The 27,379-nt window shown below is 35.3% G+C and overlaps 2 protein-coding genes across 4 annotated transcripts in view; both read left to right on the top strand.

Moving 5' to 3' along the window:
* Positions 1 to 656: 656 nt before the first annotated feature.
* Positions 657 to 11,826, top strand: fkbp8 (FKBP prolyl isomerase 8). 3 transcript variants are annotated; one of them, XM_079425599.1, is made up of 10 exons: positions 735 to 1,972; positions 3,068 to 3,198; positions 3,307 to 3,565; positions 3,743 to 3,912; positions 4,112 to 4,200; positions 5,142 to 5,362; positions 5,450 to 5,622; positions 5,823 to 5,900; positions 8,617 to 8,751; positions 10,385 to 11,826. In XM_079425599.1, exons 3-10 carry the CDS (start codon positions 3,307 to 3,309, stop codon positions 10,469 to 10,471), a joined length of 1,212 nt encoding a protein of 403 aa, XP_079281725.1. In that variant the 5' UTR covers positions 735 to 1,972; positions 3,068 to 3,198; the 3' UTR covers positions 10,472 to 11,826. The 3 variants fall into 3 exon arrangements, with proteins under 3 accessions (XP_079281724.1, XP_079281725.1, XP_079281726.1); XM_079425598.1 differs by lacking the exon at positions 3,068 to 3,198 and having other exon boundaries at positions 657 to 740; XM_079425600.1 differs by lacking the exons at positions 735 to 1,972; positions 3,068 to 3,198 and adding an exon at positions 2,834 to 2,952.
* A 1,190-nt stretch (positions 11,827 to 13,016) lies between these two features.
* ell (elongation factor RNA polymerase II) overlaps positions 13,017 to 27,379 on the top strand; it is a 43,311-nt gene continuing 28,948 nt past the window's right edge. The window contains exon 1 of the mRNA XM_079426218.1: positions 13,017 to 13,203. Coding sequence (XP_079282344.1) covers positions 13,069 to 13,203 — 135 coding nt within the window. The 5' untranslated portion in view covers positions 13,017 to 13,068. The remainder of the gene's footprint in view (positions 13,204 to 27,379) is intronic.

Consider the following 27,379-nt stretch of genomic DNA (forward strand, 5'->3'; position numbering starts at 1 on the left):
ACCTGCTTCAATGTCCTGTTGTTGGCCATCTCTGCACTTCTGTTGTGATGTATAATATTGTAACATTAGAAACGTTTGAGAGGAAAACGTGTATTTTGGAGCAAGTAGGGTCATGGGAGGGAATGACAGAAATTTCTCCTGTAATTTTCATTGTCCTTTCTTGCGACATGACAGTATTCAATATGAAGCAGTCTGTCCCTTTGGGTTTGCTTTGTATTTCATATAGTAGTAGGGTAGCTCAGATCTTTGTCCTAGGGCCTAAGGTGTCTTGTGTAGCTAAATATGTCCTTTGTATGTTTCTTTATATTGTAAAGTTTCTTTAGACGGAAAAAAACAAACCAACAGAAAATTTGCTTATCAAAAAGAAATGATTGCATCAATAATAAATGTAATTTGATATTTTTACGTGTTCCAGTTTTGTTATTGAAATGAGTGAGTGAAAAACCTATAAAAACATAGCAAAACATTTCTGTAAATAAAATAAATGTTTAATTATACACAGCTATTTTATAAATGCAAATATTATATTAATATAAAACAGGTATATTAAAAACTGCAGTGTGTTATACGCATTTATATTTTAAAAACTTGCTTAAACGTTTCCCCTTAACGCTGTGACTTTTATTTTGTATTTCTGGGGATCGACCATTGACCTTTACCCGGAAGTTGCACAGATTGATCTTGTTTTGTTGTCAAAGTTGTTGCTGCGCAGCTCCGTGTGGGTTTCCTTCCCCATTGCGGTAAGTATTTTCATGTCATTTCATTTCCATTACACTTTTGAAACATTTACTGCACATAAACCTTCTAGATGAGAGTTGTTTCTTCACACTGTATTTAACCCAGCGAGCTCGTTATGAAAGGTGCCGGAATGTTCTGCAAATGCTGTCATTTCTGCAAATAATCGCAGGGTTTTGAAATTATTTCATGAATGCACGCTCTCCCACTCGTAATTATATACAAATCTTCTGAGAGCTCCTTAGATAAATGTTTAATTGCTGTCATAAGTCTAAGAATCTACACTCAATCTAGTTATTTATTAACGTTACACACATACAAGATGCATATTACAATATAATTTCACTTCTTAAATGCGTATTTGTGAACATGTTTCATCTTATTCTAAGAAAATTAGTTTATTAAAAAAAAAAAACACAAAAAAAACGTTACTATGGTAACGCCAAGGGTTTTTCGCGTTTACCGCGGTAATATCGTGAGTAGCGTTACTTTATAAATACCAAAAAATTTAAACACGGTAATCATTTAGTGCCACAATAATTGTTAATGGTTTTATTAGCTTATTCATACTTATAAAATGTACATAACATATAATTGAATGTAATCAAAGGTTTACTAGAATATATTTGTAATAAGAAACCTTTTGCTAATTCTACGATAACTATGGTTTCTCTTCCAAGAAGTACTATGGTAATACCATGTTTGATTTGCACATGGTGAGTATTTGAAGTGTTATGTAAATAACATGTAATGTCAATATGCTAATCATTCAGTATTATAGTATTTTTTGTAAAGATTCGGTTAGCTTATGTAATTTTACAGTTGATTGCAATGGTATTATAAGGTGATTGAATTTTTAATGATCATTTATCCATTTGTTTTTGGTGTTGCTTTGATGTAATTGTGATGGGAGTAACACTATCTGTATGCCAGTTTTATGAATGTGACAATATCTTGCTGAATGCGTTTGGCAGTTTAATGCCAGTGCATGTATGATACACACTTAATAAAAATGTATTTTGTAAACTGTAATAAGTAGGCCTACTTTATTATGTTGTGCACACAAGCATGAAAGCTTGAGAGGAGATGACATGGGTAGTTAAAACTTAACCAGTGTTGGTTTATTATTTACAGAGTTTGCATTTGGGGACTGATGTGTGCTGATTCTTCTAGATTTTCACTTTATGTGTAATGTCACAGGTTGACCTTCTTGCTGAGGATTTCTGTTTACAAAAAAGTTAAACTTATCCTAGAAATCCATGTAAAGAAGTGCATAAATGTATGCATGTTAAACAATAGGCCTATGTGGGAGGAAGCTTGTTTAACTGGTGTGTGTGTGTGTGTGTGTGTGAGTGTGTGAATGAAACACAAAAGCAGATGTTTAGCAGAATGTCCAATCTGCTCTTTTTCATACAATGAAAGTTGACTTATAACTTTATGCTGCTGCTTTCCCTTTTTGAAGTTTGGTAATTTAATGGTCACCATTTATTTTTAAATGAGAAAACCCCCGCTCAGACATTCTGCTAAGCACCTGCTTATGTGTTCTACATAAATTGGAATGACTGAAATAGTTTCCAAAAAAATGAAAGTTTGCTGGAAATTTGCTCACTCTCAGGCCATCCAAGGTGTAGATGAGTTTGTTTCTTTCAGATTTGGAGACATGTAGCATTACACTTGCTCACCATCGGATCCTCTTACAGTGAATGGGTGCCGTCAGAATGAGAGTCCAAACAGCTGATAAAAACAATCCACGAGTAATCCACATGATTCCACTCCATCAATTAACATCTTGTGAGGTGAAAACCTGTGTTTGTAAGAAACAAATCCATTATTAAGACATTTTTAACTTTAAACCATTGCTTTCGTGTAAAATAAGAGTCCACAATCCATAATAATGCTTTTTCAGTGGATTATTGTGATGTTTTTATCAACTGTTTGGACTCTCATTCTTCTTTATATTTAATTTTTTTTATTATGCAAGTAAAGAAAGTGACAATATTTACATGTACCAAATATAGAATCACATATATATATATATATATATATATATATATATATATATATATATATATATATATATATATATATATTGTGGCAGGGTGGAAGGATCACACGACAAGGAGAGCTCAGACAATTACCCCAGAGGGTGGATTTATTTACAAATATATATATGGACTCTTATTCTGACGGCACCCATTCACTGCAGAGGATCCATAGGTGAGCAAGTGATGTAAAGATAATCTGTTCTGATCTCTTCTACATTTAGATTGTCCTGAGGGTTTGTAAATTTTAAGCAGATTTAAAATTTTGGTGAACTCTTCTTTTAAAGCAGGGGTCACCAAGTTCGGTCCTGGAGGGCCGATGTCCTGCAGAGTTTAGCTCCAACCCTAATCAAACACACCTGAAGCAGCTGAATCAAGGTCTTACTAGGTATACTTGAAGCTTCCAGGCAGGTGTGTTGAGGCAAGTTGGAGCTAAACTCTGCAGGACACCGGCCCTCCAGGATCATGTTTGATGATCCCTGTTTTAAAAAAAAACTTGTTGTTTTGGCTCTCCTTGAATTGTGTCCAGATGGCCGACGGTGAGGTTGTGAACGGCTCTGCTGAAAACCAGGAGGTGGCGCCATCGGGTAAGAAATCTGGACGTGCCTCGCTGCTGGATAGCGGGGAAGACTTCACAATGCTGGATGATGTGGAAGACGACGTGGATGATGACCTCCCGCCTTTAGAAGATGTGGGTGGAGGAAAGAAGAAAGACAGTCCCGCTAAAGACGCTACAAAAGCAGATCTAACTCCTTCTATAGAACAGGAAGAGTGGCTGGATGTTTTAGGTACCCTTTTACCTCATCCTCATTGTGGTAGCAATAATTCATTAAATGGTGGATATTAACACTATAATGGACAAATATCCAGGGCATTTTTTCATATGTCTGGATGTTGCAGTGGTGGAGAAAAGTATGATGGTGATGTTTAGCTTGTTATGAAATATCTTCTGTTTGAAAATACAGGAAATGGGCAGCTTAGAAAGAAAGTTGTGGAAGCCGGAGCTGGTCCAGACAGCAGACCCCAGAGAGGCCAAAATGTCACAATTAATCTTAAAACCAGTCTTACTAATGGAACTGTGATAGAAGAGCTGCCAAACCTATCTTTTACACTTGGTGATGGGGACGTTCTCCAGGTATTATATTATATTGTATTATAATTTTACATTTTTTTTAAATTTATTTTTAAAATGATTTTAATAATATTTTTTTAATTTCATTATCTACTATATTTTCTTTAAGCATTGCTTTTATTTATACTTTACATTTTCTTGTATTTTCAGGAAACTTTCAAAATTACAGAAAATTACACTCATTTGTTGTTGTTCTTATTAGGCGCTGGATCTTACCGTACAGCTGATGGAAATGGGTGAAAAGGCGTTGATTGAAGCAGACGCTAAATATGCATACGGTGCCCTTGGCAGGTTAGATAAAAAAAAAAAAATTACAAAAAAATAAATATATATATATATATATATATATTTAACTTTTTTTTTAAATTGTATAAAAAATTTAAGTTGGGTGTTTTATGTTAATATTTATATTGTTTATATTAATATATATACAATTACACACACACACACACACACACTAATATATGTATATGTTTGTGTGTGTGTGTGTATAGATATTTTTTTTTAGCTTTATAGAAAATTCATATTAATATTTATTTTATAATACATATTAATATGTTTGTAATTAATGTTTTATATTTATATACTAAAATAAATATAATTTGTATATTCAGTACTATAATTGTATATAATTACATTACATATATGATAAAAAAAAAAAGAATTGAATACTTCTATTCAGGAATGACAGATTAATCTGATCAAAATTGACCGTAAAGACAACATTCAGAATGTTAGAAAAAAATTATTTCTACCTTTTTTTTTTTTTTTTACTTCCTATTCATCAAAGAATCCTGAAAAAAAAATATTTGAAATAGAATTCGGCAAAACATAAAGCAGCACAACTGTTTTCAGCATTGATAATAATAAGAAATGTTACTTGAGCAGCAAATGAGCATATTAGAATGATTTCTGAAGGATCATGTGACACTGGAGACTGGAGTAATGATGCTGAAAATTCTACTTTGCATAACAGGAATAAATTACATTTTAAATTATATTCTTATAGAAAACAGCTATTTTAAAATGTAATAATATTTCACAATAGTACTGTTTTATTGTATTTTTGATCTAATAAATGCAGCCATGGTGAGCATAAGAGACTTCTTTCAAAAACAAAAATAAATGGTATGACTCCTAACTTTTGAAATGAAGTGTGACACAGCAGAAATACTTTTGACATGTTAAACATCCTCTGCGTGACTCTTAACCCCGTTCATCTCCTCTGTCAGCTCTACTCCTGCTGTGCCTCCTGATGCTGGGCTCATCCTGGAGGTGCAGCTGCTGTCGGCAGATGACGCCCCAGACCTGGAACTCATGCCGCCCACTGAGCGAATCAGTTTGGCCAACAGAAAGCGAGAGCGAGGAAACGTCCACTACCAGCGCGCTGACTACGCCTTCGCCGTCAACTCGTATGGAATTGCGCTACAGATAACCGAAGCGACATCCAGAGGTGATACTGCTTCATTCATGACTCATTGAATTAATTTCCTAATAAATCGTTGTATACGTCTGCAATCATATTACTCTTTTATCTTAGTGGATATCAGTCAACAAGAAGAGGAAGAACTTTTGGACATGGAGGTGAAATGTCTGAACAACATGGCCGCTGCTCAACTCAAGCTAGACCACTATGAAGCCGCGCTGCGCTCCTGCGTGTCTGTCCTGGCGCACCAGCCGGACAATGTCAAAGCCCTGTTCCGCAAAGGCAAGGTTGGTTTCCTGGGTTCAGATGCGTATCGTTTTCACTCACTCTCATTAAATAGTAATGCACTCCTGGTTTGGGACACAGCGAAAGCAGGTTGTTCGGTTCCGTTTAGGTTTCTGGCCACAGTGGAGGAAAAAAAACGAACAGCTTGAGGTGTGTTGAGATGGAAAAAGTGCTGTCACATGACGTGTGTTTGTGTCCACAGGTACTGGCTCTGCAGGGCGAGTTTGCTGAAGCCATTAAAACACTGAAAAGGGCCTTGAAGTTAGAGCCAAGTAACAAGGTAACACACGTGACAATTTAACAGAACAAATTTTATTAACTCTATCACTGATGATATACATTTAATAATGTATATTTGTTATATCTTCTTCGTTTGATCTTTATTTGATCTGATTTTATTTTGAATTAAATGTATTATAATGCACTGTGTTTTATTAAAAATTGCCATCTGTTGAGAAGTACTGTTCTATTTTATAATGCATTTTATTTTATTATATATTTCTTTTATTTTATATATTAATTTGTCTATTTTAACTTATTTTACTAATCTGTTATTGGAAATTGGTATCTTTATTTTGTTTATCTTGTTTTGCCTTGTTCTAATTTAAATTTGATCTTATATCTTGTTTTTTTATTTTTATTAATGTATTTAATTTTTATCTTATTTTAGCTTTATTTTATATTCTTATTTTACTTTTTACTTTTTTTTTTTTTTACTGAAACGTGTAACTTTATCTTATGGTATTTTATGTCTTATTTCATCTTATTTTATTCTATCTTGATTTAATTTGCATATATTTATCTAATTTAAGTTTTATAACTTATTTAATCTTTAGTTAATTTATCTTTTTTTGAAAATTGGTATCTGTATGTTATATCTTTTTTATATCTTATCTTTATTTTATTTTGCATCTTATCTTATTTAATCTTATTTTCATATTTGTCTTTTTTTGAAAACTGGCACCTTTATTTTATTTTTACATCTTATTTTATTTGACATGTTTTCTTATATTTATTTTCTTATTTATCTTTTATTGAAAATTGGTATCTATTGAGAGCCATTATTTTATTTTAGTGTTATTTTTTGTTGCAATACTTGTATAACAGGTCCCAGAATCATATGCATTCCCCAGTATAACCAACAGATGGAGCTGCAGACCCCCAAATTCAGTCAGACTGCAGACAGAACAGAGTGTTCAAAAACTCCTAGGATCGCATTTGTTTCCGTGTCTATAAATAGCCAGGTCCCTCCACACACTTGCCATATCTAAAGCTGCATTGGGCTGCTCTGCTTACACAAGCGGACGGATGAGGTTCCCTGTGTCCCTCTATCTGACAGCTCCTGACTGCTGTATGGCCAGCCTGCCACTGCCAAGCCACCTACGTCTGCACATTTACACCTCTCTCTTCTCATGTGTCTGGCCTTTAGAGACGCTCCAGTACAGAATTCCTTCATCCAATCTCATCCCAACTCGCCACTTTGTCTTTACCCTACTTGTTTTAGTCATTAGTCAGTAATTAAACATTAGGGGTAATTAAACTAAATGGCAGGTTGTCATGGTGTAGTTTGACTCAGGCGTCTCCTTAAAGTCTACATTCAAAATGACATTCACAGCCCTTGATCCTTACTTATTATTTATAATGACGCTCAATTCAATCTAATTACCCCTAATTTAAGCATCATGTTTTGAACTGTCATTTTGATGTTTGTAGGTTACGCTTTGATTTAGCAGTGTTTCTTCATCCTAATGATTCTTTTTAAGTAACCATATCAGGTATTTAAATGATTCAGCAAATGAATCTTCTTTAAAACAAATCGACCAGTTCATTGAAACACACTGTCTTGAGTGAACTTTTTTTTTTTTAACAGATTTGCTCAAACAAATCTGATGGGTTGAGGTTCGTTTGAACAATTCACACTCGACTGTTGAACGAATTAGTTTGTAACTGAAACATTTTCAAGATCAATTGAAATATTTAGCTTTGTCTTGAAATTAATCAGTGAACTTTTTTTTAATATAAATCAGAATGATTCAGATTCACTTAATTGATTCACACTCAACTGTTGAACAAATCAATTCCTAAACGAGTCATTTGTAAAATCACAAGAAGTATGTAGTTCTGAAGTAAAATGAATAAGTGAACTGCTTTTTTAAACAAGCCTATTGAAGCAAACTGAATGAATGAGCCAATTCACTCACGTAAACATGAATGATTCAGATTCACTTCAATGATTCACACTCAATTGTTTAACAAGCCAGTTTGGAAACAAATCCTTCTACAAGCTTGCTTGAAATATGTCTAATGACTCAAACTGAATAGATGAACTGTCTTTTGATTTGTTCAAATCCATTTGAACAATTTAGATTAATTTGAAAAGTAAACACTCAGTTGTTGAATCATGAATAATTCTACAGTGTCGATTCAAAATTAAATGATAAACTGCTTATTTTTATTGCTTAATTAAAACAAACCATCTGAGAAAACCGATTCCCTAAATGAATCGAACTCCTCGGCATTGGCAGAAACAAGTATGAACTAAATATAACTACATTTCTTTTTGCGTTCTCATATATCGTCTTCACAGGCTAAAACTATAGAGCAGATCTAGTCTATCTTCACTCAGGTATAGAGAGAATAAAACTCCAGGGTCTTGATTTTGAGGTCATATAAGAGAAAAATGATTGTGTGTTTGTGATCCATATAAAGACACATTTCATTAGTACAAGATGCTTTCACTTCTGCTTTTGTGTTCTGTGGAATTGCAGCTGATATTGGAAATCAAGTGAATGCATTTTCAATCTTAAATTGGTTTACATCTTGACTTTTGTTAGGCTTTCACTCAATCTCTGTCAGCACTGTCATGTTTAATCATTTTCGTGCCGCCCAAACGTGTTGGTGTGCTGCAGTGAGCAACAGCTTCATCAGCCTGACGATACCCCCCACACACACACACACACACACACTTTTCACTCTCTCTGCCCTTTCCTCTGCAGACCATCCATGCTGAGCTGTCGAAGCTTGTGAAGAAACACTCCGAGCAGAAAGGAGCCGAACAGGCCATGTATAAAAAGATGCTGGGTAACCCGTCGAACGCCAGTGTGCAGAAACACCGTGCCAAGTCCTCATGGGTGAGAGCTTAAAACGGCCCTTTTTCAACTATTTAACACCATGCACTGTTTATTTATGAGGCTGCATGTCTGTTTACTCTCAAGAAGAAGTGGGTTTTATAGATGACAATGTGCGCATTTATGCCTTAACCTGTTAAAGGCATAGTTGACTCAAAAATAAAACATGATTAACGAATAAAAGATTGTTTAATCCCCTCATATTGTTTCAAACTCTTACTTGGCAATTTTTTCCTATTGAACGCAGAAGGAACATTTTTTGAATGTTCATTTGTGAATGAATCATTGAGTTTGAATTGAACTTGAGAACTGGATCAGTCAGATTTTTGCATCAGCTTGTATTGTCTCACAAAACGTCTGCATTCTTTCGCCAAAATATAACATTAGCGTTTGCTTGCAAAACTTTTACTTTCTCTCGTAAAAGTGTTGCATTGCCCTTTGAATTCCCTTGAGAAATTCTGCAATCATTCGGAAAACCTGTTGCATTCTCTCGCAAAAATATTGCATTCCCCGAGAAACTTCACTTTTTTGCATTTTCCAGAATAAACCTTGCACTCGCTCGCAAAAGCTTTGAAATACAGTTTTTATTCATAACTCACAAATATTATTTCAATGTATCAACAGTTAAGCTAGGGAAGAAAACACAAAGCTTTGAAATTATTCATGAGGCATGAATAATAATACATATTTTCCCATCACCATCATCTCTAGCAATGTCCGATTCATTGTTCTTTTGAGTCTGATCTACTCAAACGGTCTACAGTGAATTGTATTTTAATTGAACTGAATCTGAGTGAACAATTGTGACTCCGAACCAATGATTCAAAGTACTGTAAGATCTAAATAGCAGGTTTTTTTAAAGAACGTGAAAGAATTGTAATGTAAATCTAATTTTTTCCCCATCACTGTGTACCCCAAGGGATTTCGTGCAAATATTTTTTTAGCCATTTCTTTCTTTAATCTGGTTCACAAATTGGACTGAATGATTAATTGACGATTCGGATTATTAAATTTAGTCTGCGCTTTGTGGGCAGTGCGCCTGCCGACATACAGTGCTGTTGCGCTATGGGCATCCCGAGTTCGAATACTAAAGCCCTGTTCACACCAAGAACGATAACTATAAAGATACCGATATTAGCATCCACACCAGCGTTTATTCTAAATGCCTCACCACCAGTGTTTATCCTAAACGCACTCTTGCCTGTCGCTTTAAATTCTCGAGCTTGTTACAGCAGGATGGATTCTGATTGGCTGTCAATGTTTTTATCGTTCATCAGCCAGGAAAAATTGTTCTGGAAGTGATTCCAACGATATTCTTTCTCTGTGCCTTTATCGTTATAGTTGTGGTATGGACTATGCTATTCTATAATATTGAGAACTATATCTTTATCGTTATCTTTATAGTTATTGTGCTTTGTGTGAACGGGCCTTAACTCAAGGACCTTTCTCGATCCCGCTCCGCTCTCTCCCACTACGCTTCCTGTCAGCTGTTCATTCAACAAAACTACAAAAAGGCTTCTGAAAAATACCATAGAAAGCTACATTTGGGTTTAAAACAACATGAGGGTGAATAAATAATGATAGTTTTCATTCTGGGTGAAGTATTTATTTTAAACACGTATTTTCCTTTTTACAGAGTCTCAGCTGGAAGTGGCTTTTTGGGGCTACAGCCGTTGCGATTGGCGGTGTAGCTTTATCAGTTGTCATCGCAGCTAGAAATTAACCAGAATTCACTGTGATGAGATGGATGACATGGTGCTGAAGACCTTGAGCAGGCCAGGCCCCCAAACACCCTACTGACCTTCATTAAAAAAAAAAAATGATTGAAAGTCGAATGATTGTAGTTCTATTGCTGTCCATCGCACAGTAAAGATTTTAAATAGCGTTCACTTTTTACTTTCAATGCATGAAAGATGAGCTTGGGAGAAATAAATGTGAGAAATATTAGATAATTCCTATTTATGTACAGAAAAGTTCCTAGTTATAATTAAGAAATGTATTGATGTACAGAATGACGCTCTTCAGGTTGCTGGACACAGTTGTTGCAGAACTCTTCAATTACCTGTGTGAAGTTCCGTGATCATCTTTTGGTGAACTGAAACTTGCTTGAGAACAGTCTTGAACATTCAGGAATATGAATGTATGCTTTTTCTTTTGCAGTATCTACAGGCATCCGATACTAAAGAAAGCCAACACTATTTCAAAAGTCCTTACACTGATGTGGTACGTTACTGGTTGTTGTGCTTTCTTCTCCTTTATAGGCTCTAAAATATCACTGGAATCAGCTGCTGTCCCTCAGTGATGTTCCCAGAGATTTTCATTTTCGTAACCAAACACTGCAAGGAAGGTCATACGGACCTTTTCACTTTATTTTTCAACTCCTACAAGAATTATTTTCATTTATTTAGGATGAACAGACATGTCAGTTTTATTTTTTATCCTTATGGTACTTAAGTTGATTGTCATAGTTCCCCATTCTGATATTTTTTTTTGTAGTTTTGGTAACCTCCAACATTCCCTTTAAAGTTATTTTGTATATGCTATAATAAACTTTTGCACTTTCTGTTCATATGGTTGAAAATAAAGTGATTTCTTGAAAATGTTTAGATGTATGAATTCTAGATTTGCATTTCCTAAAGGAAATATATGTGATTGCAAGGTAATAAAAGTGTATTGTTAATAATGCAACAATACAATGCTTTCTTGGACTTGTCAGCTCGTTTATGAAGTACGGGTTCGATGTGAACGTTCTAAATGAACATTCTATGTCAAATGTGCGTTGTAAAGAAATAGAGAATGTATCTGAAGTGCATAAACGTGACTAAACCTCATCCCTCTGGTTGGAGTCTTGTGGGGCATTCCCTATTCATGGGGTTTTTTTCTTCAGACATTGACGTTTTTCTGACGCAATTCTGTGAGTGAGGAGCATTCAATCCAAAACCTTCCCCCACCCCCAGCCAAGAGTTTTCCAGTGTACAAAAACACAACCAAACATGGTCAAATCCCACATTTCAAATCATATACGTTTGCCTTATTGTTGAAATATATTCGAAAAAATAAATAAACGTATCATGCCTTAAACCGCGTTGTAATGACGCCATTCATTGGTCATTTCCAGCGATGTCCAATCCGAGAGAACCGAGTCGGATCTTTTCAGTGAAACGGTTCATGATGATTCGTTCACTAAATGAATTGAGCGGATCTCGAGTCAACAATTCTGACTGAAAGAACTTTTATGCTTTTTTATTAAACTTTCAAAGTTACAAAATTCAACAGCAAGTTCTTGACATATTTCTCATATTTACACATTTTGTGAATACAAATTAAACAATTTTAATCAAATAAAAGGGCATCACAAGCATGTTAATTTCATTTAGCAGAGCCACGGTTCTTTGGCTTATAGACTTTATAGATAATGACCAAATTTGGGTTTTTAAGTTACTCCATTTAGTTTGATGAATATAAAATTTTCTTTATAACAAAAACAGATCAATAATAAATAACAGCTAAATTAGCAGAAGTTAGGTTACTTTTTAATCGCCTGATTAGCTGAAATGTTACCAAAACAATTCACGATTTGTTATTAAACCTGTGCACTTTTAAACCAAGAGATGTAAAATAAGTTTTGTGTAGAGATATGCAGATTTTATTTAGAATCTCAATACGGTCTAAATAAATCATATGTGAATGTGACCCTGGACAGTCTTAAGTATCAGGTGTATTTGCACCAAAAATACATTGTACGGGTCAAAATTATCGATATTTATTTTATGCCAAAAATAATAGGATATCAATTAAAGATCATGTTACATAAAGATATTTTGACAATTTTCTACCGTAAATATATGATATACAAGAACTTCGATTGGACAACTTTAAAGGTGATTTTCTCAATATTTCGATTATTTGCACCCTAAGACCCCAGATTTTCAAATAGTTGTATCTCGGCCAGATATCGTCCGATCCTAACACACCATACATCAAAGTAAAGTTTATTTATCCAGCCTTCAGATAATGTATAAACACACATCACTCAATTTTATTTGTTATAGACAGCAATAAGACTTTTTATGAATCGTTGATTGAAATCGTTTTCGAACCGGCTCTATGAAACGAACTGCTCAAAAGAACCGATTCGCGAAAAAGACTCGGGCCTCCCATCACTGGTCATCTCTCGCTCTCTCATGATTACCTCGAAGCCCCGCCCCCTCCCGCCTGTACGTAATTCACGCCTCATGAATAATCATATCCTTCGCTCGCTCGAGCTGCTTGTTGCGTTCACGGCAGAGGCGCGTGAGCGTGGTGGGAAATGCGAGCAAGATGGCGGCGTTGAAGGAGGAGCAGTGCTACGGACTGTCCTGTGGAAGAGTGAGCAATGGCAGCAACATCTCCGTCTATCACGTCAAGCTGACTGACAGCGCGCTGCGAGCGTTTGAAGACTACCAGAGCAACAAGGTAAGACGCGCGTCGACCGCAACGCGAGGCTGGAGAAACAGTGCTAACAGGCTAACATGAGCAGCAGGCGACAGTTATTTCCCTGCCTGACAGCAAATCATCCACTCAGCTGAAGAAATTCCCCTCAAAGCGAGCAGGAACTTCGGCGTAGCGAAGCAGTCCCAGCCCTCTGCTGTCGCTGCCTTCCTTATCAAGCACTTCATACACTAATGAAGCCATTAATTAAACCCTCCGCTGGTAATAAAACAAAATAACTTCTTATATGTGTCTTGTGCTGCTGGTAGACAGTCTAGTTTGGTTGAAAGTAACTGGGCTCCTGGAAAAACCTGGAAATGTCTGGGAATTTTAGGACTGATTTCCAGGTCAGGGAAAGTCATGGAAGTGGAGTAAGTCTTAAAGACTCATGGGAATTACACTAATGAGTAGACATGTTTCTAGTTATGCTTGACTCTCAACCAGGGGCCCGGGGGCCCTCAGCAAACTTCCAAGGGACCACAAGATGTCTTGATCGCTCAGTTAAAGCTAATGAAAAATTAATCCAAACGCTTTTTGAACCTTTTGAATATGTCTATTGTGCAGACATGTAGTAATTTAGATTATAATTTGAGTAATATTTCAGAGAAAATTAATAAATTGAGTCAAATTTCAGAATATATATATTTATTGTCCTTTAAATTTCAGAATATATATATATATATATATATATATATATATATATATATAACAGTATATCGAATTCAGATATTTATTAAAATATATTAGAATTGTATGTATATTTAAAAATATATAAAATATGTATTCTATTTATATCAGTCTGAAATAAATGCAGCTTAGTTTACATTACTGAAATTCATTACTCAATTGTCAACTAAATTAATGGCTTTTTCCACTTTTTTTGTCGCAGCATAATCAAAATGTTTTTAAATGTATTTCTCTTACAAGCCAAAAAGCTTATCTACAACAAGCAGATAAAAGAATGTGAGGTAGTGAGAATTTGACTAAAACCCATGACGTTTGTTGAATATGTAAATCAGGTTAGGTAAAACAGACAATAGTGCTTAATGTTTGAAGTTTGCATTTGATCCGAAAGATGCTTCTTTCTGCCTATAAGCAGAACTTGTTGTTTCTATTTTAATAGCCCTGCTATTAATTTGTCCTTCCCAGATTTAGGTGGACGCTGTTTTCCACATAGCAACGCAGTGAATCTGTGTCTTTGAGATTGTAAATTGTTAATGCCATTGGAATCTATCAGCGATTGAGCGTAAACATGGTTGCCACATCTCCAAAAAGCCAAGCTGAGCATCTGCAGATCTGAAAAGTAAATATTTTATGTCATGTTTTGAGTCAGTTGACTTGGTTTGGGTTCTCGCTGTTTGGATTAAAGCATCGCGAGCTGCTGCAGACGCAACAGGCCGGTCAGATGGATGATATTGGATAATAAAATGCATTGATTTGTCTGCGCTGTTTAAGCTCAAAGGAGGAACCTCGTGGTGCACGGTTTATGTTTTGTATAATAAAGCAAATGCAACTCCATACAAGATGCAACAAAGGCCAAGGCTCTCTGAATTCAAGCTAGAGTGGAAGTTGAGTCACACTTCTGGTGATGTCAGTATGTTGGACGATAGGAATAAAATTACAGCTTTCGGTCTACACCCAAGCCGGTGGTAACAATTGGATGAAATTGTGAATGTCAGCTTATATAAGTCTGCTTTTAGTGTTGCTCTCTTATGTAGTGATTAATATGGCATATTCTTTAGATGTGATATGTGAAACTCAAGTCCCTGGCTACATGTGACACTGTGAGGGAGGCTGAAGCTTTGCTTGTGAGTATTTTTAGCTTTCAAGCACAGTGCACAAATGCTACTAGTAAGTTTAGAGTTGGTCTTAGTTTGGTCTGTTTGCATATTTGAATTTTCTTTTATTGCTCAAGGCTATTTTGTTTTTTTAGTTGTAACATTCTGTAAATGTGACACTCTGTCTTCTGACGAACTTAATTACTTTTAATTGTTGCAATAGTCAGAAAAGTAGTTGAAAAGCATTTGGTGTCTTTTCTTCATCTCGTGTTTTAAACTCACGTGACGGGTGTCGTGTAACGCGTGCACATGCGTTGACGTTGTTTATTGCGTACTGGATTTCACCAACCCTATAGTCACTAGCTATCTGTTCATTGAAAACATAACCTTTTTATCCAAATGGACAGTTGTAAATAATATTTTTGAAAATTAAGTTAACATGAAACTCCAAACATTTACAGTCTTAAATAATAATTCAAGTTATTTTTGTTATTTTTTCAATTAGAAAATGTGAGGTTGTTGTACATTTATTTTTAGTATAAAAACAGGGATGCACAATATATTGATCTTGCTATTTTTGTCTGTTTGTTTATATTATTTTAATTTATTATTATTATTATTATTTTAATTTATATTGGATAAATGTGAGACAGTTAAAATATTAATAATAATGATATTATTAGAATTGTGTATATATAATATATATTATAGTGTGTGTATATATATGTGTATATATATATATATATATATATATATATATATATATATATATATATATATATATACACACACTATAATATATATGTATATAAAATAAATAATAATCAGTCTGAAAAAATGCATTTCAATAAGTGTCAACGAAATTAGTGCATTCCACTTTTTTTGTCACAGCGTAATATAAAATATTAAACTTTTTATTTTAATCATGTCTGCTCACCAGTTTTGCAAGCTTAGCTACCTTATCGACTAACAAATAATAATAATGCTCAATTTATTATAATATTATTTTATTAATAATACTAAATATTATTTTATTTAATCTGTATTGGTCTATCAATCAATTTAAGTGTGTGCGCACTGATTTGTTTTTTTTTTTTCCCATTTGCTATTATCTAACGCTTTAAGTTCAACTTCAAGTTAATATTTAAAAACAGTAATAATTTAAAAAGTTGCGGAAAATAATTTAAAAAGAGTTGGAAAATCTTGTGCATTATAATACTGTGAGGCTGAAGTTCACTTGTAGCATTTAAAATTAATTTGGTTGACTTAGTTTTTAGTAATTAATTTGAGACAAAATGCAGAATTTTAATAGTCAATTATTTGTTAAAATATGAAAAAATATATCATTGTTTGCCAGAATTTTAATGTCAATGCATCCCAAGTGAAAATCGTAATTTTGACCTTGCGTCTTCTCATTGGGTTGCATGATTTGCGGTATCGTTAAAGTCTGCAGCACTGTGAACTTATGCTTAATTCAGGTTAATTCTAACCGGAAGGAACCATTTTTGTGCACTTGTCTTTTGCTTCAGCCTGTAATGACCAGATTGCATCACGTCTGCACCTTAGTTTCCTGAGGAAAACAAAAAGTAGATTGTTTCTGTTGCTTCTTTTTTCATCTGTTGAATACTGTATTAGGACGAGAGCTGGGCTTCACCTCTTCCATTCTTGATGCTTGACGGAGAGAAAAACAGTGGTAGTCAGAATGACATGTCTCTGCAAATAAATGGGTCAGCCATTTTACTGAGCTGCCTTGTTTGTATGTCAATTGGGAAATGCTTTGTGTCATCTTGGTTTATTGCACATTGTTCCTTTTTCTGTTTGTTGCAACTTTGAGTCCGAAGGCTTTGTCTTATTTAGTCGAGGTTTGTCACCTAGCAAGCAAAATTAGTTTCTATAGAGCTTTAAAAATGCTAGGAAGTCATACATGTTTAACTACATGAGGATGAAGCAGAACTTTAGTTTTTGGGTGAAATGTCCCTTTGAGTTATGTAATTGCAACAGCAAACGTTACTAAGAAAAGAGAGCATGAGAGATGGATGCTGAAACCATCAAAAGGTGTTGCTAGAAAAGCGCTGTTTCTGTCAATGATTTTAGCCTCCCAAAATGATTTTGCAAACTATTACTAACTTTATTTTTATTTTTTCAGTTTTGTCCGAATATGTTTGGTAGCTAAAATTTTGGTGCATCACTAGTATATTAAAGTTAATTTGTGAGGTTTTTATCTCACAATTCAGACCTTTTTTGTCACTATTTTTACTATTCTCACAATTTTGTCAATTCAGTTTTGTAAACTCGGAATTGCAAAATTTTAATTCAGTTTGAGAAGAAAAGTCTGATTTAGGGATATAAACTTGCAAATACGAGGACGAAAAGTCAGAATTACTTTGTTGTTGTTGTTTTTTTTAATTCCATGGCGGAAACAAAAACAGAATTCCGAGATGTAAAAGTCAGAATTGTGAGAGAACCTCCAAAATATTTTACACTCAATTCTAACTTTTTTTTTTTCTTAGAATTCTGAGTTTAGCTAGCCTATATTTTTCAATTCTGAGTTCATATCCCACAGTTTTGCCTTTTTGTCCTCAGAACTGTTAGGTTAAATATGATAATTCTAAGTTTATATCTTGCATTTCTGGGAAAAAGTCTGAACTGTGAAATGAAGAGTCATAAATCTCTTTTTTTTTATTTTTTTTTATTCTGTGATGGAAATGGGCTTCAATAGATTAGCCACTTTGCTATCAAACTGACATGTTGATGGCAACGAGAGAATCCAGTTGGACTCGGTCTGCTCTTAAAAGGAAGTCAGAGCCTTGGCACAGAGTTTTAAGATGTCAATAGGTGAAGTAATTCAGAGGTTGTTCTTGGATCACAGGTTGGCAGTGTGAGCTTCGACATCCCGTTCCTCTGAGCCCACGGCGGTCCTCTGGAGAGTAACGTGTAATGTACAGATGGCTTCGGTCAGCAGGCTGCAGAAACGGTCATTAAAGGGCCATAATGATCTTGGGAGGCTGCTTCTCTACTCTTTCTTCATGCATAAACTGCATTACATGCTGGGTGTTTTGCTCCAGCATTTGGTGTTTGGGGTTATCGACCTACGTAATGGCTTGAGTGACACTAGAGGGGGAAGGACAAACATCACCTTCCTCTTAGTTTGCACTTCTTTGCAGTTCCACAGGTGACTGCCATCGATTTGTTGCTCAAGCTGTAGCTTTATCTGACCGGTGCCAAGGCTGGTGCTTAAACAAGTCCACAGGTAGTTTAAAAGGCATAGTTCACCTCAAACAAAGTGAAACTCACCCATACGTTGTTCAACACGCATTTGACTGAATTTCATTTCTTAAACGCCAAAGATGGTGTTTAGCTGAATGTCTAATCTGCTGTTTGATGGTTGTGGTCACCATTCACTTATGTTAAATGTAAATGAGTTTTTTTTTTTTTTTTTTTAAGCTGTAACTTAAATAGTGACCTAACTTAATTTTTCAGTATTGTTGCAATGTCTCAGTAATTTTACATAAATATTGCTGCACATGTGGCTTTGAAAAATGTAAATCATTTTATTGCATCACTTTTAGTGAATCACTTCGCTCAGATAACTCATTTTAATTAAATGGTTCAAACATAGATCTTCTGTTTAATTACTTAATCACTTTGTCATTTTACTTAACATGCAGCAGTATTTAATGTATTTAAATAATTGCTGTTTCAGCGTTTTGTGAGCTGTTTGAGCACCCTAATGAAGATTTGTTTTTTGTTTGATTTTGTTTTTATATCTTTTGCTTTGGTCTATTTTAAAATTGTTTTATTGTTAACTACTACTTCATTGGGGAACATGACTTTTAACTTTAATGAGTTGCTTGGCAAGGTACAATTCCACAGGAGCTTCCCCAATCGTTTTCAGAGCCAGAAAATGTGACTTTACCTTGTTTATGGTGATGTGACCATGACATTTTTAATAACATTAATTCAGAGCAAACCAGTCAACTAGTTATTTGTCAATTTGGGCTAGAGGCTGCATTGATGAGAGACTCCTCCTCACAGCATTGGTCGCAAACCTTGTTGCTCAACCTGACTGCAGTAGATGGACCAGATTGTGATTGGATTCACACGGAGGTCAGCCACTGTCATGGATATTTAAGGAATGCTGATTCTACATTTTTCAGTGCTGGAACTAGGGCCTGGTAAACCAGAATTAGTGCCAAATATGACTCTGAAATGTCAGGCTGTCATGAGACTGTTGCACGGTAGTTAGGTTAATTTTGACAGCTTTGGATCGTAAGCCTAAAATTGCTGTTAAACCATTTCAGTCCCAACTATGGTGTACATTGCATATTGCAGATTTAAGGTCATATTTTACTCATTTGAAAATCTTAAAATGAATGAAACTTATGCTCCTTTACAAACAAGTTTTTGATTCATTCAACCGTTATGAACTCTGGAGTCCGTCCACTTCCACAGTATTTGGATCCCTGTGAAATTCCACATCTTGAATTTGTGGACTCTTGAACAAATGCTGATTATTTTTGTTTTGACCAATAATATTAGTAATTATTTATTAATGTTGACTGGCCTTGATAAAATCTTAAGTCTAGGGATACACTGAATATATTTTTGTCAGCAAAAATTTTGGTGCGTTCCTATTTCAGGGCTCCAAACTGCGACTAAAATGGTCGCATTTGCGACCAAAAATATTAATTTGCGAGTGAAGTTTTTGCTGAGGTCGCCACTGGCGACTATATATAATTTGCATGAAAGGACTTTTTTCCCGATTGTTTTGCGCTCACATCTTTTATGTTCACGTATTAAACTTACATAAGACGATGCGCATCAAAGTTTTACTGGAAAAGAGTTTCAAACAGTCCTCGTCTCTGCCGCACACAGTCTGCTGAACGCAGTGAGAGAGACCTGAAAGGGCCTGTTTACACCTGCTCACTTCATGCATTTTCTCTGATCGGATATCTATATGATTTGTTAAAACGTTTCCCCATTTACACTTGGCCACATAAATGTGTCTTCGCAAAACGGATATAAATCCGTTCTTCAATTCCCGCTTCATATGCAAATATAACGGAGTTCACGTCAATGAAAGCAATGGATAATTTTATTAATTATCAGCTAATTTCAATATCAAGAGAGCGCGTGGCATCAGCACTGGAAAGATAGGCTAGTCTCGCTACTTTTAATGAAGAAGATTGTGTGTTGAGCGTCTGCGGCTTACTTTCAGGTTCATTCAGTTTGCGCGTCGCTTGCTGAAGAAATACTCCGCTACTCATCCGCGGTGATGCTTGTTGCATTGCGCTGTCATATCTGACTATAACATGCCATATAGCCTATAAAACGCTCTCACACGTCTATTATTTTAATATTATGGGAGGAGTAAAATTACCATATGTGGTTTCAACAACCAGATGCATTTACACTTGTCCGGTTTCGCCCAGACCACCTCCTGAAGTGGTTCGAGCGATTGGATTTATATCCGTCTCGAATGCGTTTCGGACGGCATTTACACCTGGTCTTTTCAGGATCAGATAGCTATCCAATCAGGAAAAAATGCATGAAGTGACCAGCTCTAAACAGCCCCAAAGTGCAAGTGCAGAAAAGCTGTGTCTATTTCGTGCACAACTTGAACAAACTTCAACAGGTAAAGCTGTCAGCTCTGTGGATACTGGCAATATCGTCAACAATTCTCATTTATAATCATTACTAATATGGCTTCTTCTTATCGAGATCTTAGTCTATATGCTGTGTTCTGTTAATGCATGGACTTCCTGTTATTTGAAGCGCACTTGCCATCCAGTAATCGCAAAAAGCTTTGTGCTGTCTTACTTTTTATAAACAAAGTATCAGCTTTAAAATGCTACGAAATTCAAATGATGCGGTTTGGGTGCTCTTTAATGCGGACCACAAGCGCACACTTTCGGTAATATAAACACCAGTACCCCGCGTCCACACGGTCCGTGTATGCGTCCGGATCGCGCGAGCGGAGAGTATCGCACTTAATGCTCAGGCGCGATCTCTTTAGCACCTCAGTTAAAGCAGCAAGTGAACCCATTATATATTTCGATTTACTACTATAGTATGAAATTAACATGATCAAAAGGTAGGCAATAAGAAAGCCTATAGTACAACTTACTGAAATGTTTTATGTAAAAGCTGTTTCAGTGTTTCAAACTGAGGAAATGTATAAAGCTTGTAAACATTGCATTGTAATACATTTACCTCAGAATAACCACTCAGTGTCCATAAACTCATCAGTCAGCTAGAAAAATAACTATAAAGAGGAGCGTTTTGCTATATTTATGCGCTGTTGCATATTAATATTTTTACTTATTCTGTTGTACATGATTCAACTCCTCCTATAAAATTGCATTTTACTAATGAAGAAAAACAGACTGAATGTGTGCATTTATAGGATGCACTGCACTCAGTTGCCAAGTGATGCTTATGGTCCATGATATTGGTACAGATTCTGTGTAACGAACAATTCTTTGTGACTGTATATTTCAAGTTGTAAAAGACATAATTCACACTTTAAGTGAACCTTAGTCCCCCGGTTGACCTGATCATCTACAAGATGGATTAAAATGCTGATAAAGCCTAGAAAAGATAAGACATAAACACATGACAAAATGATTGAAATGTTAAAATAGGGGGGAAAAATAAAATGATAATTATAAAATAAACCACTTTTATTCTGTGGCACCTAAAAAAATAATTTGGCGCCTAAGTATTTCTTTTATAGGAGCCAATGGCTCCTTACTCGTTTTTTTTTTTGTCTGGAGCCCTGTATTTGAATCTAAGGACCTGTTTACACTAGTCCGTTTTCATTTTAAAAACGCAGCGGAAACACCAGTGTAAACGAGGATCGTTTTCATTCTAAAACGCCGTTTTAAAATGAAAACGCATTAGTGTGAACGTGGACTTAAACAACTAATATATCTGATAGCAAACAATATCATTAAAAATACTAAACAGCAACTTTTGTTACTACTAATACTAATTGTTGTTATGGTCAACAAGTGATATATAGTGACTGGTACTATAAATCTAGATCAAATAAAGGGGCGTTTATACAAAACAGTTTTCAACTAAAACAGAAAAGTTTTGTGTTTTGGCTGTTCGTTTCCGACAACACGTTTTGACGGCCTGAAATCGCAATCGCTTAAGCTAATTCCAAAGTGCAAGTTTAAAACAATGTTATGGTCTTCATTTAAGCTACAAAAACGTGAGTTTGTGAAAAGGATCTAATGCAATTTGTGTAGTGTTTCTTTACAAAGTGACATCGCCGTCTACTTGCCTGGGGTGCAAAATGCACCTTTTTGTTTTGCAGTATTTTTTCATGTTGTTCATCTGAATGCAAAACTTTTCAAAAATGCAAAGGAAAAAAAAGCCTCCATTTTTAGTGCATTGTTGTCAGGTAAACACACCCTAAATCTAAAATAAAATATATAGCTATATTGATGATAAAAGTAAAAAAATAACACTCATTTGAGGAAAGAAAATATCATTCATAAAGATCCTGCTTTCTACCAGCTCCTTTGTATTGTATTGATCATCATATCACTTAAGGGCCATAACATAAAAATAAGCTTTTGGTTGAGGTCAAAATTTCCACATCTGTGCATATCTAGCGTTGTCCAAAATTAGTGCCAGCGCTCCGCCTAGATCTGCGTTGTGTGATCCGCTGGGGTTCCGACTGTGAGTGTTGGTCCGGAGCCACCCTCTGTCCCAAGGTTAGCGCTGTGGAACGTTCTGGGCTCGTGTCCCAGTGAATAGTGACATGTCAGCAGCCCATTCAAACGAACAGGCTGAGGGTTGCACTCTTTTTAGGGCTGTAGAGAGAGACTGGCTCGGTTTGATGCCTGTATTTATACCGCTTCTATTGAGATCTGATGTAGATTGTCATGTTTCTTTTAAATTTCTGTTGGGAAAAAGAAACTACAGGTCTGAACAAATGTGTTTTTTATTTATTTTTTTCAGTAGTTCAGATTTTTCTAACCTTCCCCTTAGATTTTTAATTTTGAAAATATATATTTTTTTTTTAACTGTCACACATTCTATTAATAGAATGATCTGATAATTTTTAATAAAAAAATGTAAATATTTGTATAGTGCAATACCAGCTCATTTTTACAGCTACAGTGTAAGGGCCTTTCTACACTGAGCGCGACGCGAATGTTACTTTCACAAGCGCGAAACGAATCCTTCTGCTAATTCACGCCTGCACGCTAGGTGGTGCTGACCAACGATATTTTCCTCCGATATGTATCGCGTATATGGATTTAACATCTAAATTAAGATAAACAAAGTTTAGTTCTACACCAGAAACGCAAACTATCTATAATGCTTACAAGAATAGGCTATATCCTAAAATATAATTAGAAGTACAATTAGCATCAAGCTACACTTTAAAATGTATTGAATTATTAATGTATTTGCTTACCCACTTTAAACCATCATCGGGTGCTTGTGACTTCCGATTGTGATTTATAGTTGATTTTGATTGCTTAATAGTAAGCAGACACATGCACTCTTTGTATGTTTATTAACGATACACTGCTAGTGCTAATATTAGTCATAAACATCTTTTATTGCTATAAAAAAATAAAATGAGCTGCATACAAAACACATACAGAAAATATATCGTCAATCATGTCTATCTGCTTTCATATTTCATGTGTAGAAAAATGTTTCACTTGATTTTTTTTATTTATTTTTTTTAAATATGGAAGACCGAGAGTGAACGTGCTCTGACTCATAACACTCGCACACGTGGAAGAAAACGGACGGTGCTCTACAGATCACATGACTCAGTGGAGAATTATTATAAATGTCAGAATAAATCTGTTCTCAAATACCAACGATAACAAGAACTCAGCATCCACTCTCTTATCCAGGAGACTCTTCTTCGGTGTTTGTTTACACTGGTTGTCGAAACAGCGCCACCGTTCTCACCCTTTTGTACAACAGCAGCTGCTCCGGTCACGTGATCCTAGCTCAAATCTTATTCGACGGCCCGTGTTTTCGCTTTGCGAAACTGAAAAGATTCGTCGGACTAGACGGAAAAAAAAACATTCGCATTTTCAGTGCGTGAAATGTTCGTGGTCTATGTGGAAGCACCCATAGGAAGCTGTTGTTTTATTCCAGCGCGTCATCGCGTGCGAAATTCGTTTATCTTTTTCGCACTCAGTGTGGAAAGGCCTTAAAACTGTGGCTGTTCTACACTTCATAAACACTTCCTGAAATCATTACTGATCGCTTTATAATGGACCTTTTTCAGGGTAGCCGCCATATTTAATTTTTGGCAGTGCCATCAACTGACCTGAAATACACTCATACTGGCTCCAGGCCAACGGATCATCCTTATTGTTGAGCCCTGCAGTAATAAATCCTTCAGCCATCACAACCAGACCTAATTATCCTCTGTTGCAGTTCATATGAACCTAAATTGACGTGTTGTTGTTAAACCTATACAACAGGGCTTTGTGTGTATAGAATATACATTAAGTTAATATTTCCTCTGTCCTGTCTTCTGTGAATGTACAGATGCTGGTAACTATCGTAGCATTGGATTTTGATGTACACTGCCTGTGCCTGCAGTGTAATGTCTCCATTATGTGTGCCTATCTCAGGCGCAGATGGAATCAAATGGAAGATTTATTCATTTCCTGATGTGAGCCAGAACCCCATGGACCGAACACAGTGCATCACTGCATCTGTACAATTTGAAATGAACCATTATAACATGCTACTGTAGTCTTGCAATTTCAGCTTGGATGGGATGAGACTGTGACCAGTTTTGCTGCTTTTTTTAAAAATCCAGATTTGAACAAGTTTGCATTAGGCTACTTGCTTTGTGACTCCTGTTACTCAAGTCATGTTGACTTGTGAATGCTCTCCCTGAGAAAAAAAGTGGAAATCTTGAGCTAAATTGTACAGATCCTGTTATTATACATTAAATGTTCATTATCTGATTTAAGATGATCTTTTTAGCTGATTTGAAAGCCTGAAACATACAATGTAGTAAGATTACGAAATGTATTAAAGTAGGTTGCAATGATCAACATATAGTAATTTCACTTTAAGTAGGACTACGCAATTTGAGATTTTTGTTTTATTTTATTTTTAAAAATTTTTAAGAGAAAACTTATTGTTGCCATTTCAAAATGTGTTTTTAGGAGCTCCAGGTTTGCTGTGCTTGTTTGTAGGGCTGAACAATTTAGCTAATTAATTTAAAAAGTCCATAAACACTTTTTGGAAACCATTACTGATCTGTTTAACTTGACTGTAAAATAATAATAATAGGCAGTTGGAGGGGCGTGGCTAATGACTTCCTGCCCAAGTCATCGAACTGACATCAGAGAAGTAATGGCATTCCAGAGCAGAAACAAATGTTTATTTTTTAATTAAAGATGGCCAGGACAACCTTTTATTTATTTATTTTTTCCCCTGTATCTATTGCTGTTACATGCTCACGTGGCGTTGCTGTGCTATGTGGTCACGAAAACGTATAGTTTCCACGTTTTTAAGCATTGTAGTTTAAAAACAAGTGATTTTAAGCTGCTGAAACGCAATCAGCCTGTAACACTGGATCTGGATAGCTGTTAAAGTGACAGCAGTCTAATATTCCTTCTGTCTGTCATTCATGTTAATCAAACAATTTATATGGTATCAAAAATGTTATGATATCAAGACCTTATTTAAAGCAAAATTAACTAGGCTATATCATATGTAGTTACTGTGAAATAAATTGAATCATATCATGATTAAATTTTGGACACATCGCCCACCCATATTTGCATGGGTTAATTGTTCACCACTAGCAATGTTTGCTAACGAAGTAAATGGTGTAAATTTTGATTTCATACAGACTCTTACAACCTCTTGAACAAACCCTAAATCTTAATTATTCATAGTAGCGATGCTAGTCTTTGCAAACCCAACTAAACGTTAAAAACAGGTGGGATCTGATTGCCTGATATCAAAAAAATCTTTATTGTCTCTCCAAAAACGCCTCCAGTCCTCCACGCTGGTACAATCTTCCGCTTTTCTTTAGTTTCCTTTTTTTCCCCTTCAACGTCATTATCTAAGGAAGGAAGCGTGACACGTTTTGTTTACACTCAGTGGTTTGCGAAACGCTTCCTTCTAAGAATCGAGTCCTCAGTGACTGGTGCAACTTTTTTTTTTTTTTCTGAAGTTCAGTCTGAATCATCCAGCCAGACGGTTTCCAGCTCATCTGACTCTCTAATTAGTGCCAAAGCACCTTGTTTGAGATTCAGCCGTCTGATTGGCTGATTGAATGGAGTAGAGCAATCAGCCTTTTCCGGCCTGACATTAATGTAATAAGTGGCTCGCGCTTGATCCGTCAGCCCCAGATGCACCTAGCTTGTTTACTGAAATTGCTTTGATGTCGATGAATACTTGTCTATAAAAGATGCATTATTTAATCTGAAGTGGGTCGTAGGTGGCGTGATTGCTTTAGACAATGATGGCCAGATTTGAACCTTTTATATTCAAGTAGTCTGAGTTACTCAAGGGCATATAGTTGACGTAGTTCACTCGTATACGTAATTACTCCAGAACGCTCTATATAAATGTCATAGACTAGACTTTACTGAGTGCCACGGGGCTGATTTGTTGACTTCATTGTGGTGTGTTTTTTTGTTGTTGTTTTCTTGGCACATTCTCCAGTCTTTTGAGTGCCTGCTGTTTAGCTCTTTATATTGGGAAACAGACCACATGGCTCAAGCGTGGAATTACTTGTAAAGCATCCTCTTATTGCACTTGTACGTCCTGTGTTTGACATCTGAAATACCAGACGTGGTTTCGGGGGTGTATTATGCTGCATTTGGTAGAGGTTTCGCCTGCTTTTCTAGTGTTGCTCAAACAGCCTTCATGTGTTTATTGGTGCTTGATCCCTTCTTAAAGTATCTGAGAGTGTCTTGTAAATTTAAACTGCTTTGACTAATGGAAATGCCAATGCTTGTTAACTTGAAATGCATAAAACATAAATCCAGTTATGATTCCTCATTTCATCATTTTTCCTTCAAAATAGTGCTTGATGTCTAGAATTATTTATTTATTTTTATTTTTTACTGCACTTCTAAAGTCAGGGTAATGTATGTAAGAGTTTTTAAATATACATTTGATAAAGTATAAAATAAGTTAATGAAAATATAATGCAATTATAAAAAAAATATTTTATAAAAGAGCAATTTTAACTCCTTTTATTGCAAATATTGCATTACTTAAGAAAATGATTGAGTTGAGATGAACCGTAATTTTAAAAATTAATCAATGTAATTTATGGATCCTGTCATTTTAATTACATTATTTAAGTGTTTACATTAATGAAGTAATATACAGTATTTTAATAACATTATAAAATG

Source organism: Barbus barbus (assembly GCF_936440315.1).
Source record: "Barbus barbus genome assembly, chromosome: 9".
Lineage (NCBI taxonomy): Eukaryota > Metazoa > Chordata > Actinopteri > Cypriniformes > Cyprinidae > Barbus > Barbus barbus.

Excerpts from the sequence above, each read along its gene's own strand:
- fkbp8 (XM_079425598.1), top strand. The coding sequence starts at position 3,307 with ATGGCCGACGGTGAGGTTGTGAACGGCTCTGCTGAAAACCAGGAGGTG. Across the intron at positions 3,566-3,742 it reads AGAGTGGCTGGATGTTTTAG|GAAATGGGCAGCTTAGAAAG; the intron begins GTACCCTTTTAC and ends TTGAAAATACAG. Across the intron at positions 5,623-5,822 it reads CCCTGTTCCGCAAAGGCAAG|GTACTGGCTCTGCAGGGCGA; the intron begins GTTGGTTTCCTG and ends TTGTGTCCACAG.